At 45.2% G+C, this 17,033-nt stretch overlaps 6 protein-coding genes across 6 annotated transcripts; 3 read left to right on the top strand and 3 right to left on the bottom strand.

The window, feature by feature from the left end:
- Positions 1-710: 710 nt before the first annotated feature.
- TREMEDRAFT_30113 (uncharacterized protein) lies at positions 711-2,479 on the top strand (the record flags this gene model as incomplete). The annotated part of the gene is made up of 7 exons (XM_007003829.1): positions 711-929; positions 1,132-1,298; positions 1,389-1,574; positions 1,628-1,701; positions 1,776-1,875; positions 2,095-2,332; positions 2,423-2,479. The coding sequence occupies 7 exons, from the start codon at positions 711-713 to the stop codon at positions 2,477-2,479; spliced, it is 1,041 nt and encodes a 346-aa protein (XP_007003891.1).
- Positions 2,480-2,801: 322 nt separating this feature from the next.
- On the bottom strand, positions 2,802-6,671 carry TREMEDRAFT_30281 (uncharacterized protein; the record flags this gene model as incomplete). Its single annotated transcript, XM_007003856.1, has 13 exons — positions 2,802-2,877; positions 2,925-3,268; positions 3,351-3,403; positions 3,442-3,541; positions 3,586-3,710; positions 3,907-4,093; positions 4,144-4,244; positions 4,314-4,444; positions 4,589-5,013; positions 5,062-5,672; positions 5,940-6,105; positions 6,159-6,349; positions 6,425-6,671. The coding sequence occupies 13 exons, from the start codon at positions 6,669-6,671 to the stop codon at positions 2,802-2,804; spliced, it is 2,757 nt and encodes a 918-aa protein (XP_007003918.1).
- A 274-nt stretch (positions 6,672-6,945) lies between these two features.
- TREMEDRAFT_68547 (uncharacterized protein) lies at positions 6,946-8,939 on the bottom strand (the record flags this gene model as incomplete). Its single annotated transcript, XM_007004254.1, has 5 exons — positions 6,946-7,121; positions 7,161-7,289; positions 7,342-8,548; positions 8,592-8,661; positions 8,704-8,939. 5 exons carry the CDS (start codon positions 8,937-8,939, stop codon positions 6,946-6,948), a joined length of 1,818 nt encoding a protein of 605 aa, XP_007004316.1.
- Positions 8,940-10,162: 1,223 nt separating this feature from the next.
- TREMEDRAFT_61961 (uncharacterized protein) lies at positions 10,163-11,084 on the top strand (the record flags this gene model as incomplete). The annotated part of the gene is made up of 7 exons (XM_007004169.1): positions 10,163-10,200; positions 10,286-10,297; positions 10,422-10,511; positions 10,598-10,707; positions 10,807-10,837; positions 10,881-10,976; positions 11,021-11,084. The coding sequence occupies 7 exons, from the start codon at positions 10,163-10,165 to the stop codon at positions 11,082-11,084; spliced, it is 441 nt and encodes a 146-aa protein (XP_007004231.1).
- Positions 11,085-11,356: 272 nt separating this feature from the next.
- Positions 11,357-14,199, top strand: TREMEDRAFT_30032 (uncharacterized protein; the record flags this gene model as incomplete). Its single annotated transcript, XM_007003821.1, has 11 exons — positions 11,357-11,674; positions 11,881-11,987; positions 12,061-12,092; positions 12,138-12,195; positions 12,389-12,528; positions 12,637-12,887; positions 12,933-12,956; positions 13,015-13,101; positions 13,188-13,666; positions 13,897-13,953; positions 14,010-14,199. The coding sequence occupies 11 exons, from the start codon at positions 11,357-11,359 to the stop codon at positions 14,197-14,199; spliced, it is 1,743 nt and encodes a 580-aa protein (XP_007003883.1).
- A 278-nt stretch (positions 14,200-14,477) lies between these two features.
- On the bottom strand, positions 14,478-16,776 carry TREMEDRAFT_29571 (uncharacterized protein; the record flags this gene model as incomplete). Its single annotated transcript, XM_007003777.1, has 10 exons — positions 14,478-14,872; positions 14,975-15,094; positions 15,449-15,566; positions 15,714-15,914; positions 15,963-16,081; positions 16,137-16,160; positions 16,314-16,349; positions 16,396-16,492; positions 16,540-16,615; positions 16,658-16,776. Coding segments are annotated over 10 exons (1,305 nt in total), but the record flags the coding sequence as incomplete, so codon positions are not given.
- Between the last annotated feature and the right edge of the window lie 257 nt (positions 16,777-17,033).

The following is a 17,033-nucleotide window of genomic DNA, read 5'->3' as shown; positions in this document are numbered from 1 at the left end:
TTTAACACGTGTTATTTTGGCGTATCAGAAATGAGCACCCCTAATGTGGCACTTCCTTCTCACCACCCCCAAATATCACTAAAATATCATTCTGTCATCACTTACCATCTCCATGGTCTTCTTTGAGGCCTGCAGACGCCTGAGAAGGCTCTGGATAGGTTTCCTTCTCTTACAGTAGGAATTTGATGCATTCAGCTACCTCCTGTGGAACAGGAGATGGAGAAAGGCTGTTTTCCTCCTTATAGAGAACCTATAATTTGAAGCGTCTGATGTAGGCTGTTTGCATGCATCTAGATAGCACCAAAAGATACATCTAGGTGCACTGAGCTATGTTCAAAAGAGATCTCCGCAATACCTGCAATATTGACTGAGATAGAGGGAGAAGAAGATCATCATGCATGCTCTTCCTGAAGAAAAAAAAGCGTGCAGATGAAAAAAAATAAAAAAAATTGAATGGCCCTTTCCGCGTTCCATAGAATTCCAAAGACGAGTTGTAATTGTCGGGATGTTAACTTAGATGTTCAGAGTGGAGGTGGTCCATCCCGTTTAAGGTTATCCCTCCTTGTTCAATCTTCAACACTGACCATCCCTGCTGATTGTCATCTAAACAACCTATCTTACGCGCTGCATAGGTTCTGCAAATAGCTAGAAGTACTCTTACATCGATAGTCACTCTGGATTTCTCGGAGAGAACCATCAATAAATCACCCATGGTTCACCTCCGAATAGCGTTGGCACAAACTTCTCCCATCTCAGCTCCTGAAGGGCCTCCATCACACGAAAGACCCCTCTCGTCTTCTCCATTCCCGACTTTGGATCATAACCTTCTCAAGGTCACTAAGGCGGTTCAGAAAGCTAGTGAGGAGAATGCGGATGTGGTCGTGTTTCCTGAATACTTCCTCCAGGGCGTACTTAACAATGGACGTCAAGTGAGTACCGAGAAATTGCTTTGCAACCTCGTTGATCGTTGATCATTCCCAAGCCTTAATTCTTACCCTATGATTGTATAGTCATGTGATCGGTGGCCACGATTCTCCATTACGTCTTTCATTCTGTTGATATATTACAATGATTGAAAATGGGCCAGGGGAGCAGGAAGATCCGAGAGGATCGTAAGCTGACATTTCTCAGTATTTGACCCTTCCCTCTTCTCACCTCCTGGACTTCGTCCAATCACTAGCAAGGATATACAACATCTGTATCGTTGGAACTATTGTTCATGGTTCTACTCCGATGAACGTCTGTCCAGATATCTCACCATTCGATCATTTATTTCCTCATACAAAACCCTACTCACAGTCGGAAACAGGACTACCTCAAATTGACGCGGCATCGACCTCAACAGTAGTGACAACCGAACCTTCTGAACGAATAGAAGAAACTGGAAGGATACATCAACTGGAAGGAAACATTACATCAGCACAAAAACAATGGGCAAAATACCTTCATCATTTCCCTCCTACAACTGAAGAGACATCTCAACCGTCTTTGAAAAACACCGCCTTCTTCATCGAAGGAACCACCGGGAACGTACTTGGGACGTATGTCAAACGTAATCTCTGGCATCCCGAGAGGTCCGTTTTACCCATTATTGTCCATATAGTCCAGTGTTTGGCTGATGTGTTAGGAAATATCTACAAAAAGGAGACGATCCTCACGAGGTTTTCAATACGAAATGGGGTAAAGCTGGACTTCTCATTTGTGAGTATAGCAAATCTCAAAAATGACCTTGGGAAGGATGGATGAGATGAAAAGGAATGGAAACTGATAGATAGGTTGGGATATCTCACATCCTGATGCTGCTCAAATGTTATCGGATTTAGGAGCAGATATGATCTTCGTACCGACCTACTGGTTGTCAACGGACAGTGAACCGTGAGTTGATTTGGACACTCACTGTACAATTCTTTACGTATCGTCTCCTGTTCACTGAACAGTAATCTGCTTAACCTTCCACCGCACCTTTGATCCCCTGATCAAGCGTAATGAATTTCCCCTCCTGAACAGCGTCTTACATCTTTGGATTGAGAGAATGAGGAGGAGGGAAAGGAGGATTGAGAAGAATAGGGAGGAACGCCAAGACACTGATGTTAGGTTAATCCACCGACATGACCATCCTAAAAATTACGAACTTTCCATCCTTTCTTCTCTCAATATGACCAGATCGTTCGAGACTGAAACAGCTTGGATAATGTGTAATGCAGGAGGAGACGAGTTAGAGGGATTCATGGGCGGTAGTGGTGTCTGGGTTCCGTTCCTGGGTAAATTAGGCGGGTTCGATGGATCTGAAGAAAATGTTAAAGTGGTCGATTTGGATTTGGATGTTTTGAAGGTGAGTCAAGGTCTTGACGCTTGTTTCATTGAGCTTTCTGCGCAGGGGTGGTCGGTAGACTTGGTGGATCTGATTGGGACTGATGGACAGGATGCGAGAGAAACTTACAAAATAAGACAAGATTGGATGTCACGATCTGGATCTTGATCCTTCGTCTTTTCTTCCTTATACACATGTACAATCAAACAATCGATACGAGAACATCTCAACGTCTTGCAAACTCATCCGCTGTTGACATTGACAAAGTGTAATTGACTCTATCAATTCCTTGGCGTAGATCCATCGTCTCGATACTGGTTCAACGTTTGACCGACTAGAATCATTCCCTGACCGACCCACTAATCCCACCGGATCATTCGGTGAATGAGACGCAAATCACATACTGTAGACAGACAATACAAACATTCATGTCATCTTCGTATGGACGTGATCAATATCAACCGTAGGGTCGTAAAAGTCATTAATACAGCTACAACCATAAAAACCTTTTCAAAGCATAATCTACCCTCTCCAACAAAGTAGTAGATCGTTGAGCTTCTTCTAAACTGCACGTCAACCAATTTCTCTTTGTTTTGATTGATTTTTGACTAACCTTACAATATCTTCATATTTCACAAACCCTTTCCCTCCACCACCCAATTGTTCACATTGCAATTTAACTTTCTCTACAATACGTTCAGCAGCCGCTTTGCACGTATCACCACTATCTATCGATATGTCATCTTCGTCAATTTGTCCAGAAGAAGCGCCTTTGGCTATAAATTCCCTAGGGAGGACTTTGAATGCGAATGACTGATTTGAATCTAATGATTTGTCCTCGAGTAACGGAGTGGAAGGGGATGAATCTGGACCTGGACCACGTCTGTTACGAATGGAATAAGTGTTGTATCGAGTATCTTCGTTGGAAGGTGAAAAGTTCAACACAAAACCGTAATTCTGATCTCAACATCTGTCTTTCTTTGGAGATTCCACATTTTGACAATTCTGATGATATGGGTAAGAGAGATGCTCAACTCACCTCGAGTGGATCCCGAGAAGCTTCTTGCAATGGAGAGAGTATATATGCACCTTCTATCAGATCAAATCTGACAAAGGAAGAGAGAAATTACCAAGCTGTATCAAAGTGATGGATCCTAATGGTATACGAGTGAACTGAACTACTTTCTCCAAAGCGAAATTGAATACAACCACATAGACTGCTTTTCGTGTCTGAAATCAGTACTCATGATCATACAGTCGGAAGATGTACTGACTAAAATCAAGATCTTCTCTTCAAGCTTAGTCCCAATTCTCACATTACGTTCTTCGGGGGATAACAATGTCCATCCTGCCAGTCGTATCTCCCCCTCGGACAAAACTCTAGCAGAAGCAATCTCAACTGTCCGTCAGTATCCTCTATACCACGTAAAGGTTGTAAGACGTAAGGGAAATGGACTGAAACATATCACGTCAAGGGTGTACGTGGTGAAATAGGATGAACTTCAAGTGTACCACGTCAAGAGTGCAAGAAGTAAAACGGGATGAATTTGAGTGTACCACGTCAAGAGTGCTAAAGGTGAGCTAGATGAACTCACTAGCAGCAGTCCGAATACGAGACAATTGAACAAGATTCGATGCGTCGGTACTTTGCATAGTCTCTAAAAATTCGCTGAATATACCAAGGTTGCGATGTCCAAGGAAGAAAGAAATGACAGCTTGAGCGAAGAAATCGGATATGGCTCCGTAGAACATTCGACTTAGGGAACTGACGCCATCATGCAACTGACTCGTATAAGCTTGATGATGGATGAATGGCAGAGAGATTGACTTACCATCCCTGTTAGATCTCTTTTACCTGTCCGAACAAAATCACCTTTGAGAGCGGAAGTATGAGCATAGCAAAGACTTATAGTATCTCCGTTATTTGCCCATACTGGAATATCAGCATGCCATTCAATATCAAAGGGAGTAAAGACATGTTGAGGGACTGAAACCGACTTACCATCATTGAAAACGTTTTCTACCTCGGGGTCCAAGTCGGCTTTGAATCCAAGTTGAATTAACATTGTGCCCAACACTTGTCGAGCGATGGCGGACTGGACGACATTTGTGCGGTCCAAACAGTCAATGCAGCTGTCATCAGCATAATCATAACATTTGACCCAAACCATAACGTTTTCAGATAATGAAAAGAAACTGCCCCATCATGGATTTATATCTCCACACCAACGATTGAGTCACAGCGTAAAGTAGAACATTGAGAGAAGGGAAACTCACTTTGTCCTAAACACTCCATCTTGACGTCTGACCACCTCCCCTTGCAAAGTCCACAAATATCCCATATCACTGAGATCCAACTTGGTCACCAACTCTGCTATATTCTCCCATTTCATACCTTTACATTTCGCATGAAAATCGAATTCTTCATACTTAATATCTATCCTTTCCAAACTTCTCACCAATTGTCGATAACCATTAGTGACCACTGCTTCTTTTCCCACTTGTTCTGAAAGATTTACGATGGTAATTGGACCATATCGTTTGGTCAAATCATCGAAATGTGAATTGGCGACGGAGTAACATTTCTCAACCGGTTGATCCAACACTGGAGGAGGTTTCATCGAGTAAGGTGATTGTGACCATTTAAGTGGTATCGATCCTCTTATCTGAATGAAACTGAAAACTGAGACTTTCCCTTCAATCTAAATATCAGCCCCTAGAAGTAGACATACCTTCAAAGATGAACATACCTTGGCACGAACCATCATTTCCGTCTCGACAAAATTGGCTACATGTCCTTCTTCATCGATCCCTCTACGTTGATATCTCAATCCAGCCCGATCTCTACTCCTCCTCGATATGACAGTCAAATCAACCGGTACAATTGTGGATGCTTCGGGATTTCGAGGATTGGGAGGTATTGGGATATTGAAAGTAGTACTTTGTACCCAACCCTGCATGACGGGTAATATGAAAGAGTTCAAACCTGCATCAAGAAAGTCTTTCAGAAGATGTTCGTTCCAAAAGAACCTCCTGTCGACCCTTCTCCAAAGGGGTAATCTGATATCCGGTTCGACGACATCTTCGAAAGTCGTAGAAGAGTGATCTTTGAGGATATTCGTGTGATCTTCCGGCAAAAGTTGAGACAAAGCCGTGGAGGAATTAGCTCGGGTAATCAGGATAGTTCTTTTATGTTGTAAAGAATGAGTGAGGTCAAGATCAAAACTATAGAAGAAAGAACCAGAAGAGAATTCTCTACATATTTGACGGATAATCTTCGTTTCGAGATCATGTCGTTTAGGTGGGTCTGCCAACGTTGATTGTCCTTGAATATCAGAAACAAATTTTTCCTCTTCGTTTTCTTTCTCTTTAGACTCCTCCTGTGATGGTAGGGCTAATGAATTAAGGTCCTGTGGTACTGGTCCTGGTGGATTTGGGTTGGGTGAAAGCACCTGGACAGTGGAGGGGTCAGTCGATGTAGTTGAGGTCTGTTGAGATTTCTTTCGTCTTCCAACTTGTTTCGTGAATTTTTCCCAATCAATACTGAACCTTTTCCTCTTCCCTACCTCTTTGTCGATCGTAGGGACCAAAGGGGAGTCATCAGCTTCCGGAGCTATCGAGCTAGTACCAGACGTAGAAGCTCGAGGTTCGTCCTCTTCATCAGAAGTTTCCGAGTTGTCCTCACTTTCGTCCGGCGGATCTGATGGGTCGGCGGAAGGTACAGCACCTGGTCCAGTGATAGTTGGTAATTTCCATCGAATATTCAGTCCTTGTGTTTTCTTCTTTTTCTTTGTCTGAATCCAAGATCAGCTAAAAACGTGTCTGAATGAGCAATGAAGATACTGACTTGAAAATCGGTAAGACGTTGTATGACTTTCGAAGCTAGGTCATAAGATAGAGGAACAGGATGTATGTTTTCTATAGTGTACACTTGGCGAGATCCACTTAAAGCGTCTTTAGTCTCTTCAGAGTCGGAGTGAGAGCTGAAAAGTGGAGAGGGTGGTTTGGTAGGAGGAAGGAAGACGAGCAAATAAGCAGCTAATTGTCAGTTCTCCTCCAAGCGCACGAAAGTGTAGGAAAGAGAATGATACTGAGGGGAATAGTGTCACTCACTATCCCATAATCTGACCAAGCCTAATATACCCCCAATCTCTAAACCCTGATCAAGGTGTTCTTCAATCGGTTGCAACTTGCTTTCCACACCCCATCGTATCATAACCCCATCGTGTGACTCGGGATCGGAGGGAGTGATCACAAGGCCATCCTCACGAGCGACGAGACGTAATCGTCGATGGATACGAGGTGGCATAGGAGGTACTATGAACCGTGAAGAACGAGAAGGAGGGACATTATTAGGCATGACAGTCGTTGATACTATGTACCGTTCATACTGACAATTGTTGGAGGAAAGATTGATGACGATGACGATTTGAAACGCGACGATGCGGGGCACCAAGCTTCCCTTCTTATGTCCTGCAGTCCTGCAGCATGCAGCAAGTATGCGGCCTGCGGCAGTAGTTGAGGTAGACAGCTGGAGTACGAGTCTTCTTATAATTTGAGATAAGGTTATGGTGTGACATGTATAGCTAGCTACCCACGAAAGATACACTTTACAACTAGACATATCATGCCCATCATATGGAATCAACAACAGACCGCAAAGCGTCCAATATCTTCCCGGGTGTCTGATCCTGTGCCCACCAAATCTTCGTAAGGTCTTCTACCTCCACCTCCACCCCATCCCCCGCTTTGTTCCCCGAGTTGACTGGGCCATTTGACAAGCCAGCATTGCCGGTGTACCTCCTTCGTCCTTTCGATCCTCCGTCATCTCCCGACTGCCCCCGCTTACGTTTTGCTAAATATTCCAGATATTCTATACTGTGAGAGGGTTGTTCGGGCACTGGTATCGCACCAAGAGGTAGTGGTGGACCTGAGAACCATAAGACATGACCTCTAGAGTCACGTTCAAACAATTGGGCTGGATCATCAGCTCTCCTTTTTGTCCCGCACGTGATGAATGAGAAACATACCAGTTTCCGGTGGTAACAATTCTCTCACTGCCAGATGGTCGATGACTTGGGGACCGCCCATGAGGTTGACGAATGATTTGGTAGAGTTAGAAGGTGGAGTAGGAGCTGCAGACCAAACTTGTCTTGTGGGAACAGGTTGGCTTGGGATATATTGGGTAGGACGTGATGGTCCTGCCTGGACATTAGTCCCGATGTTTGGAACAACTGGTTGTTCAGGCTTTTGTACCTCCCGAGTCGATACCCTAGCCATACGCCGATTCTCCCCCTCATCTTCATCATCATCTTCATCACCGACGGATTCCTGAGGGTCACCCAGGAATCCTGGACCTTTGATACCGCGCAAAAAGGGAGAAGGAACCTTTATAGGATCTATTTGCCTGGCGAAAGGGATGACAGTCATGAAATCCGTTTGTCTCAATTCATCCGGTATACAACTCGCCCAGTTCTTAATCCTCACAGACATTTGTTTTTGATCGTTGTATCGAGCTACACAAATATATATTGGCCAACCTGGATAATATTCAGGAGCTTGTGGTCTTCCTCTGATATATTTGACGTAGAATGATACTGATACTCTCTCGATGATATCTTCGACGGGATGATCACAGAAATGACCAGTCTTGAAGATTTCATTTTCGTGGAAAGTTCGATCTGCCGTATGAACAGTTTGTTCCGGTCGGAAGTACCAGCATATGGTGATATGATGAGTACGATTGCCTTTGGTAGGTACAAAAGTTTTGAAGATTTGACCAACGATTGGACGACTGGGATCATCAGGGTTCATGACATGAACATAGTCACCAAGTTTGTACGTCAAACCTTTATGTCTTGCCTCTTGAGTGAATTCTCGGTCCTTGGTACCGATACGGAAAGTTGTGAAATGACGTCCAACAGGTTCGCTAGATGATTTGGCGTCGGGGGCTAGTTCATGAGTGAATCTAGCGTTACCTGGCCCCGCCGGTATTGATGCGAAGTGAGTAGGGGATGGAGGTGGCACTCCGGAAGGAGGGAGGTTCATAGGGAAAGGAGCGGTGAGAGAGTTGTAAAGTCGTTGTAGTTCTAGCACATGTCCATACTCTTGCGTTCTACCTTGAAACCATCGACGAGACTTTTCGAATAATCGAACCATGTCGAGATCGAACGCTCGGAGGGTGCGATAACGGGAGGATTGGGCATTGGTGTGGATGGAAGAAAATGATATGGGTGCCTAGGTCATCAGCCATTTGGCAATCAAATGTGGACGGACTGACGTTGAAAGATAGATATGGAATGTCGACCAGAGTAGGGACCTGATTCAATGTATCGACCAAAAGACGGCCACTGTCTATGAGCCAAGATTGGTGTCAATCAATGACAACATACCTTATATCTCTATACTCCGACAAAGCATGGACGACTCTCCTGATCCCATCAGGCCAAGAAGCTGGACCCCCAACACTCTGCTCATACTGTGGTGCACCCTCGCCAAACCACCCACTTCCAGGTATACCACCCGGAGCCGTATCACCATGAATGACCTCCTTTGGTCCTTCCCATCGAGGTAATCGCGATTCTAAATCGGCGATAATCCTCCTGTCCGCCTCCACCTGAGCGAGCATAGCTGGCGTCAAGCTCCATGCAACAGATGATCTGGGTGGTGGGACGGTGGACGTGGCTATGGGCTCAACGAAGGGGGTCGTAGGGATGGGAGAGGGGTGTTCAGCCACAAGAGGCAATACAGATGCTGAAGCTGGATCTACGATTGGACCAGGTGTTGTGGATGCTCTAGTAGAAGAAGTACCTCTCTCTCTCTTGGGTTTACGTGGTTTACGTGGGGAGAAATGATATGGATCGGAATGCGAGAAAATCCCTTCTGAGGCTTTCAATCGCCAATTTTCATGTATTTGATCCTACCCGTCAGCATGCGACTCGAGATTCTTCTTGATCACTGTATATGCGATATGAGACACCAACCTCGAGCATTTTGGCGTCCAACCAGATTCGAGAGTCTTCTTCGTTATCTGTATTGTTTCAGTCACTTAGTAAAACACCAGAATGTCACTGACAGTGTTTGGCGTTGAGAAAGACCAAATGTAATTGTTTGAAGAAGTCTTCTGGGGTGGAATATCCTTGGGAACCTAGCTGTAGCTTGATCCAGTCAATTGAATGCACAAGAGAAGAAGAAGTGAAACACGGACAGAGACATTGTCTAAACATTCTGGCTCGGGTATGGCTGAATAATAATCTTCATACAGCGTTTTATCTGGGAGTTGAGCAAATATCGGGGCTAGATACCGACTATAACGTCAGTCAAATTATCACCATTGACTCACCCCGTTTCGTCATAATTCATAGCGTCATCGTCGTTTTGGGAAACCCCGTCCTGCACTCACCCTGCGTCCAGTGCAATATATACCTCATTCAACATCTCCCGACAGGCAATCCATTGAGCTTCCTCCATACCCCCAGACTCTTTCTTGGCAGGATAAGAAGTCGGGCAAGGCATGAGAGGGGTAGATTGTCGTTGGCGTGATGCGGCACTTCTTTTGGGCGCCATTTTGGTCGTTTCTAGTACTTAGTTAGTACTTACTTTGTATCTATGCATCTCAAACAGTCGCGTAGGAACAGGAGAACGAGTGCCACGTGGGAGATGTTTCGAATGCCACGTGGCGACAAGCCATTCACTCCGCCCTTTGCTCTAACGTGACGCCCTCAGCTGCAAGTTGAATTTCTCACATCTGGGCGATTTTCCTTCTTCTTTTCTATCATACTCTGTTCAACTGTTGGCTTGCCCGTGTCCTCATTCCCAGATCTGCTGAAAAGGATCTGACCTCAGCGCGACATGGACCGTATAACTCAAAACCCAACAGAGCTCCTGAGGTGAGTATCCTGGTATTCCCTCATCTCTCAGCTCGTATATGTTCTATGAACCGTGATTGCAAGGCCATGATGCTGACTATGACAGGCTTGTGAACATGTAAGTCGTACTTCGGTACACACACACACACTCCGGTGTCACCCCATGCGTGTCATTTCACGGCCGAGTAAGGTCTATCGATGTCAGACGGGTATCGGTCACGGAATGCGGGGTTGATCAACAGGGTAGTCGGAGGTGTAGCCATTGCTGGAGGTGTAGGATCTTTAATTCACCATTCATTCAGCAGTATCATCATAGGAATATATGAGGTTGTGTGAGTCAAAATAGCTTGTCGGCCTTCCGCAACATTGATCAACTACTATTCCTCCGACCTCGGCATGGGATGAGCTAAGGAGACAGGGCTGGCGCTATCACCATCTTCCTCGAAATTCGAAAACCTACAGAAGAGCATAAAGCTCTCGTTCACAAATACGCGTCATTCATGCACTCTTTCATTGGTCGGGGTGTATGTGAGTATTCCTCTCTCTCCTTGCTGTGTCCTCCGTATTGTCTCCACCTCTGTTCTCCCCACTTCACGTGTATATCTTGGGGGTAATGCTGACCGTTAGTCTACGTACTATTAGGTGTCTTGATGCTCAAGTGAGTGACCCTGTCTGTCTAGATTGTTGTACTGACTCGACAGCTACTATACCCTTCTCTATGTCTGCGGTACTATAGTGGGTGCCATCGGATTAGCCTTTGTCGGATTGAATTTCATCCCAATGTTTGAACCTCCCTCGTGAGTCTTTTCCCATTTTGACCTATTATATATTGACGACATAGGACCATGCAGCCACCTACTATCGACGCGGAAGCTCAGCCTGTCTGGCAAGGACCTACAGAATAAGTCATCAGCTTTGGTATATCTTGGAACAAGTTGGAAGTGTAAATATTTCAGGAGGATATGACAGATGATATTGGAATAGATGCATAAGATCTGAGACCAGGTCGCAATACTTTCACTGCTTCATCGATCAATGAAGGGAAGGATAGAAGGATATGACGCACGGTAGACGGATTTATCCGAAAAAAGGTTGACCGGTCAACCGGTCATCCTAAATATACCTGCCTCACCTCACTTTCAACTTCTTACCTCATCTTCACTTCAGTCTCATCAACATGGGTAGCAAAGACGATCTTCCATCCCCCGTACTGGGTAAACCTAAGAAGAACTGGCGACCTCGTATCTTCCTCGCTCTCTTGTTGACACTAGCTCTGGCCTTCTCCCTCCACCACAAGATCTCACCTGTGGCTGGTTTGGTCGGTCATTCTGCGACTTTCATGAGATGGCAAAAGGCAGAATATCATGCTCAGATGGAAGTGCTGAAAGCAAAGATTCAATGTCCTAAGCAGCCAGAGCCGGTCTATCCCAAACTCACGTGGAATATGACAGATGAGGAGCAGAAAAGGTCGATAGAGTTGTTCGTGGAAGCTGTGGTGAGTCTTTGATTGCACCGCCCTATGATATTCCCAGAATGCTCACACACCTCTACCTACTATTGGCGAAAATTCAGGGAGAGAAGCAGGTACCTGAGTGGAACCCCGATTAGATGGGGACAATCTACATAGAAAACACTTGATCTCACTGGACTAGCGAGCGACTTGGGTCAGCTGCGCCACGAGATATTCAGCTGAACAGACAGCGCATACCTACTCAAAGCTACGACGATAATGGTGAACCTAACGAGGATCCAAGATGGGAACCTTTCTTCGAGTTTCAACAATGGCTACGAAAGAGCTTTCCTGTGGCGTACGTTCAATCTCATCTTCTCACCTCGCCCCCTCCGTGAAAGACCTGGAATGGGGCATTGACTGATGAAAAGACACGAAAAGGCCAAAATTGAATATATCAACAGTAAGTCGATGACCGATTTCGTCCGTAAGCCTTGCTGACTTTGAGCTCTGGGTATCTTAGCGACTTTTGAGGGAGAGGATCCGTCTTTGAAACCTGTAGTCATGTACGTTTGACGTCTATCCCTCCTTTCCTTGCCTTCTCTTCTTCGCCTCACCTCGTGTCTTCCTTGCCTCTTCCTTCTTGGTCACTTTCTTCTGGTTACTTTACATTCCGTTGCTCTAGACGCATCGTGGCTGTTGGAACTGTCGAGTCAAATGTGTATACAAGCACAGTAGTATGTAAAAGCTGACGGAGAGGATGTCACATTACGACGTAGTACCTGCTCCTTCGTCGACATATGACCGCTGGACTCATCCACCTTTCTCAGGTTATAACGACGGTACTTATATCTGGGGACGTGGATCAGGGGATGATAAAACTCTTCTCGTTGCTCAATGTCAGTAAACATCTTTTCATCACTTCCACGCCATTAATTTGCATAACAACCACCAATATTCCCACACCGACAGAAATATACACCGGTAAGATCTCACTGACGATGTAGGGGAAGCCATAACTAAATTATTACAATCTGATTGGAAACCTCTCCGAACCATCATATTCTCTCATGGGTTTGACGAAGAAGAAGTGTTCGCCCGTCGAGGACAAGGAACCATTGCTCCTTTTCTTGAAAAACGGTATGGTCAAAATGGCATCTTGATGGTTATCGACGAAGGGTTCGGAACGATTGATGATTATTTCGGAGCACCTTTCGCTCTTCCCGCTATGGGAGAGAAAGGGTATATGGATGTCAAGGTCAGTACTTCCTCTCCTATCATAGAACCATCACTGACTGATCAGATTACACTTGGTACTGCAGGAGGAGTGAGTTATTCATTTCCATCATCTCAATGAACGCGTTCATAGTGTGCTTACGAACTAGCATTCTTCAATCCCTCCTGAACATACAGGAATAGGTATCATGTCACAATTAGTCTTAAGTCTTGAAGAAAACCCTTTCCCTATCAAAGTGAGTCACCGTCACCCCTCCCCCCCTTCTACACGCCTGGAATAATTTCGCCCTCACTACGATGAAGATCAACGTTGATCTTGAAGTTAACTCCCGAATCACCTATACTGACAAGTCTAATGTGTGCTTCCCTACATGGACCTACTTTCCCAAAATCTCTTTCTAAATACCTCAAATCGGAAGGTCCTACATCTTGGCCAAAACTAGCAAAAGTATTCGCATCACAATCAAGAATCCAACGTGCAATGGTAGGAACCACAACAGCTGTAGACGTCATAAATGGAGGTGTGAAAGTGAACGCTTTACCGGAATTAGTTACTGCAATGGTCAATTTCCGTATCGATTTTGATGAAAGTGTTGAATCTACAAAACAACATGTTAAAGATACTTTGAAAGGGGTGATTGAGAAACATGGGTTGAAATTTATGGCTTTCGATGAGGAAGTGAGGGTAGGAGAGGGGAATGAAAGTTATGTTAAAGTTGATTTGATTGGTTTACCTATTGAACCTGCCCCGAGGACTCCGGCTGTTGGAGGTGTTTGGGAATTATTTGCTGGGACTGTAAAGTACGTTTTTGCCGTCTTCTTCTTCTATACATCGACATATCCCCCCCCCCCCCCCCCCCCGCGCGCCTCTTTCTATTGTAGGGAGTTTCAGTAAGTTTCAGAACGACCCATCAGATAAAAGAAAAGCGCTGTGAAGTTGCACCCCTCAAGAAATCACAACAAGATTGTTGCGGGTTTACAAGAAACGATTAACTGTGTAGAGGGAGGAAAAGTCGGAGCTGATGAAATAGAGCAGTATTACCAGGTCCGAATGGAAAAGAACGTTACGTATCTCCATTCGCACCTACGTCAGTTACTCCTTTCCTTCTTCCTATCAATAAACTTTTAAACGCTGATATTCCAGTGGTAATACAGATTGTAAGATGTACTACAATCTGACCAAAAACGTGTATAGATTCATGGGTGGACCAATGGGTGAATCATTCAATGCTCATACCGTCGACGAAAGAAGTTCGATCAGTGGTCATTTCCAAATCGTTAAATGGGTTCATGCTATTCTCCAAAATGCTGGAGAGTATCAAGGAGAGGAATGAGCGGTCACCATTATAGGGATACGAGTATTGTACTTCATTCGTACTTTGTTTGTGGGACTCTCCCAGTCGACGTGGTTCAGATTAGGATTATGGGGCGGAATGAATCATCTAGAAGTAACTTGTTTCATCTGAGCAAAGCGGATACAGTGGATGGCACGGTTCTGTACATACATGTTAGAACTAGATGTAACTTACCTGGACATATGATAGATGTGAATATGCATTAATATACAATGGTATGTCCATTTTTCTACAATTCGTCATTCTTTACCGTCGACTCAAACAGATGGTAGACGAGATTCTTCCCCATCACCCCATTCCTCATCATTAGGTACATAAACATTATATCTTCCTTCTTCCAACCAAGGCATTTTCATCCTTCCCACCTCACCTTGCCAAACACCCATCGGTCTCACCTCCCATCCTTCACTACCTCTTCTTATCCTACTCGTCTCTCTTTCTCCAGGCACGAGCGGACCTTCGTTATGTTCGTCATAATCGGACAGATAAGGTTCAGGGCTGGAAGATTGACTTTGGCTCGAATGGTTATCAACGTCTTGAGGGTCGTATTGATATGATTCGTCACCGTTCACTGGTTGGTCGTGCGTACCATGAAGATGAAGGTTGGAACCATCATGATGAGTGCGGTGGAAATTATCAGGTTGATTATAGCCTTGAGATTGGTAGTTGGGCTCAGAGGTCGGGTCGAAAGGATAGTTGTCGTCGGCCTTGATGGTCTGCTGAGCATGATCTCTACGTCTAAGAGACGTAGGACGTAATGCCGGGTTCAACGTTTCTTCCCCATAGACAAACGGCGATCCTTCCATCATTCGTGGGTTGGGATCACGATATCGAGTAGGATCTTGAGGTGGCCAAACGTATTGGGCGTCGGGACCTGTCACCGTCAGCTGGATCTGGGGAACATCAGAATTGCTCAAATGTTTTCAGGTAACGAAAGGCTTACTCTTTAACACGTCTCCGTTCCAGTCTCATTGATGCAGACTGGTATCTTTGTCACTAGTCGCACATCCCAGCCACCATTTCCGTGAGGTTGGAAACGCCCTGGGAAGGTGAAGAGAGGGGAGTGAGGATGAAGCCTATACCATCTCCCCATCCCCCAGATGAGATTGTGAAGAACGATGTGAACGGTATCTATCGTCTACACCTTCATGACCCAAATGACTGGAGGAAGAACGTGAGACGGTTTGATCAGGAGCTACGACACCTGCCCATTCCTCTGCAGACTCACCGCCTGCAGCCGGATTGACGGGGAAAGAAAGACCGTCTCCTTGCATTTTCTGGGGCCATATCCACAAAAGAGGGTTGGGACCAAGGACGCTTTCGAGGTTGCGCATAAAACCTAGGTTCTGCAGGTGAGCCAATAGTTGACCCTTTTTGGAACCCGCGGAGACAGACGTTGTCGAGAATTGCACAGATAAACACTGGGGATAGATGACGGGGGGAACGGACTTTGGGTGTGGTGAGAAAGGACCGCTGTCTTAGGTGGTACTTACATATGGATACTTGATCTCTCTTATTTTACCCCTCCTCACCAAAGTAGCAACCTTATCTTTCTCCCACCCTTCTATAGTCGTCGAATTACCCGCTGCCAGATACAAATGATACAATGAGAACATGCCGACACAAAGCCATACCGGTACACAAGCGGCGAAGTTGAAAATCATGAACAACATGTCTTTTACACTTGGTTCTTCCTATCCCAGTCAGCATTACTTGCGCTTGATATCAAGGGAGAGACGCACATAATACGAACGAACGAGGTCCATAACCCTGAAAACGATCATGGCGAGATGATATGATGTCGCTATGTCGACCCAGATGAGAAACCGGATGAAATGACCTTGATTGTGGAAACCGACGCCTGTCATGAGCACAGACTCTATAATATGAACGAAGAAATGTCAAGGGTGACTTACAGTTAGCGATCCAAGGACAATGATCTGAGCATCAGTAAAATCTCAATATGACAGGGAAAGACTAACGATCGAGCTACAATGATTTGAGCCGTGCTCAGCTGCTCACACATAAGTTCACATACCTTTAGCTATCAAAGTCAGCGTTACCAATGACGCATACATGACAAGGATGTTAACTCACTACACATGTTCTACATTGCCGGCAATGATGAGCTACTACTCAGCGTGGATCATATCCTATACGAGGCATAAAATGTACCTCGGGGAGGTTTGTAATGCTCGCATGTTTTGCAATATCTGGGAGCATGTGAACCCCTTTTCACCTCCATCCCGTCCATTTGTCCAATGTTCGGTCGCTCATGGGTCAGCTTCACAGTAGAGGGATCTGTCAATGCCGACTGACCCATCCTGGAGGCACACCTCCCGGGGAAGTGATCACACAGAGTCGGTAGTTCCAGAAAACCATGAAGACAAAGAAGCTAAGGTGAGCTCATCAGTCCAGGAGAGTACAAGGAGCTCACTTGAAAGGGATGAGAAGTTTTAGAAGATCTAGAGAGATGGTCGAGCCGTACCATGGCCAAATGACGAATATTTGAGAAGAAAATGAGATGAAGGAGATGAGTGTGCAAGTCCCTACCACCCTGCTCTATCAGCTTTATCTCCTTTCTCGAAGGATCTATGAGAGGAGATTAGAGTCTCACCAGAACCGACCAAAGTCACGGACGACCATGGGTGAATCTTCATATATGTAGAGTATACAGAAGGTAAGAATTGTCTGGTCAGGCTTACGGGTCGCGACGGACCCATTGCATCATTCTTTATTCGGTCCCCCTTTTCACATTAGGCGCGGAGTGACACAGAATTGAGGCAAGTCAGGCTTACAGTGAGTCAACTGAC

This window comes from Tremella mesenterica (genome assembly GCF_000271645.1).
Source record: "Tremella mesenterica DSM 1558 unplaced genomic scaffold TREMEscaffold_4, whole genome shotgun sequence".
Lineage (NCBI taxonomy): Eukaryota > Fungi > Basidiomycota > Tremellomycetes > Tremellales > Tremellaceae > Tremella > Tremella mesenterica.
The sequence above is the reverse complement of the archived record's forward strand: the minus strand, read 5'-3'. Positions and strand labels throughout refer to the sequence as shown.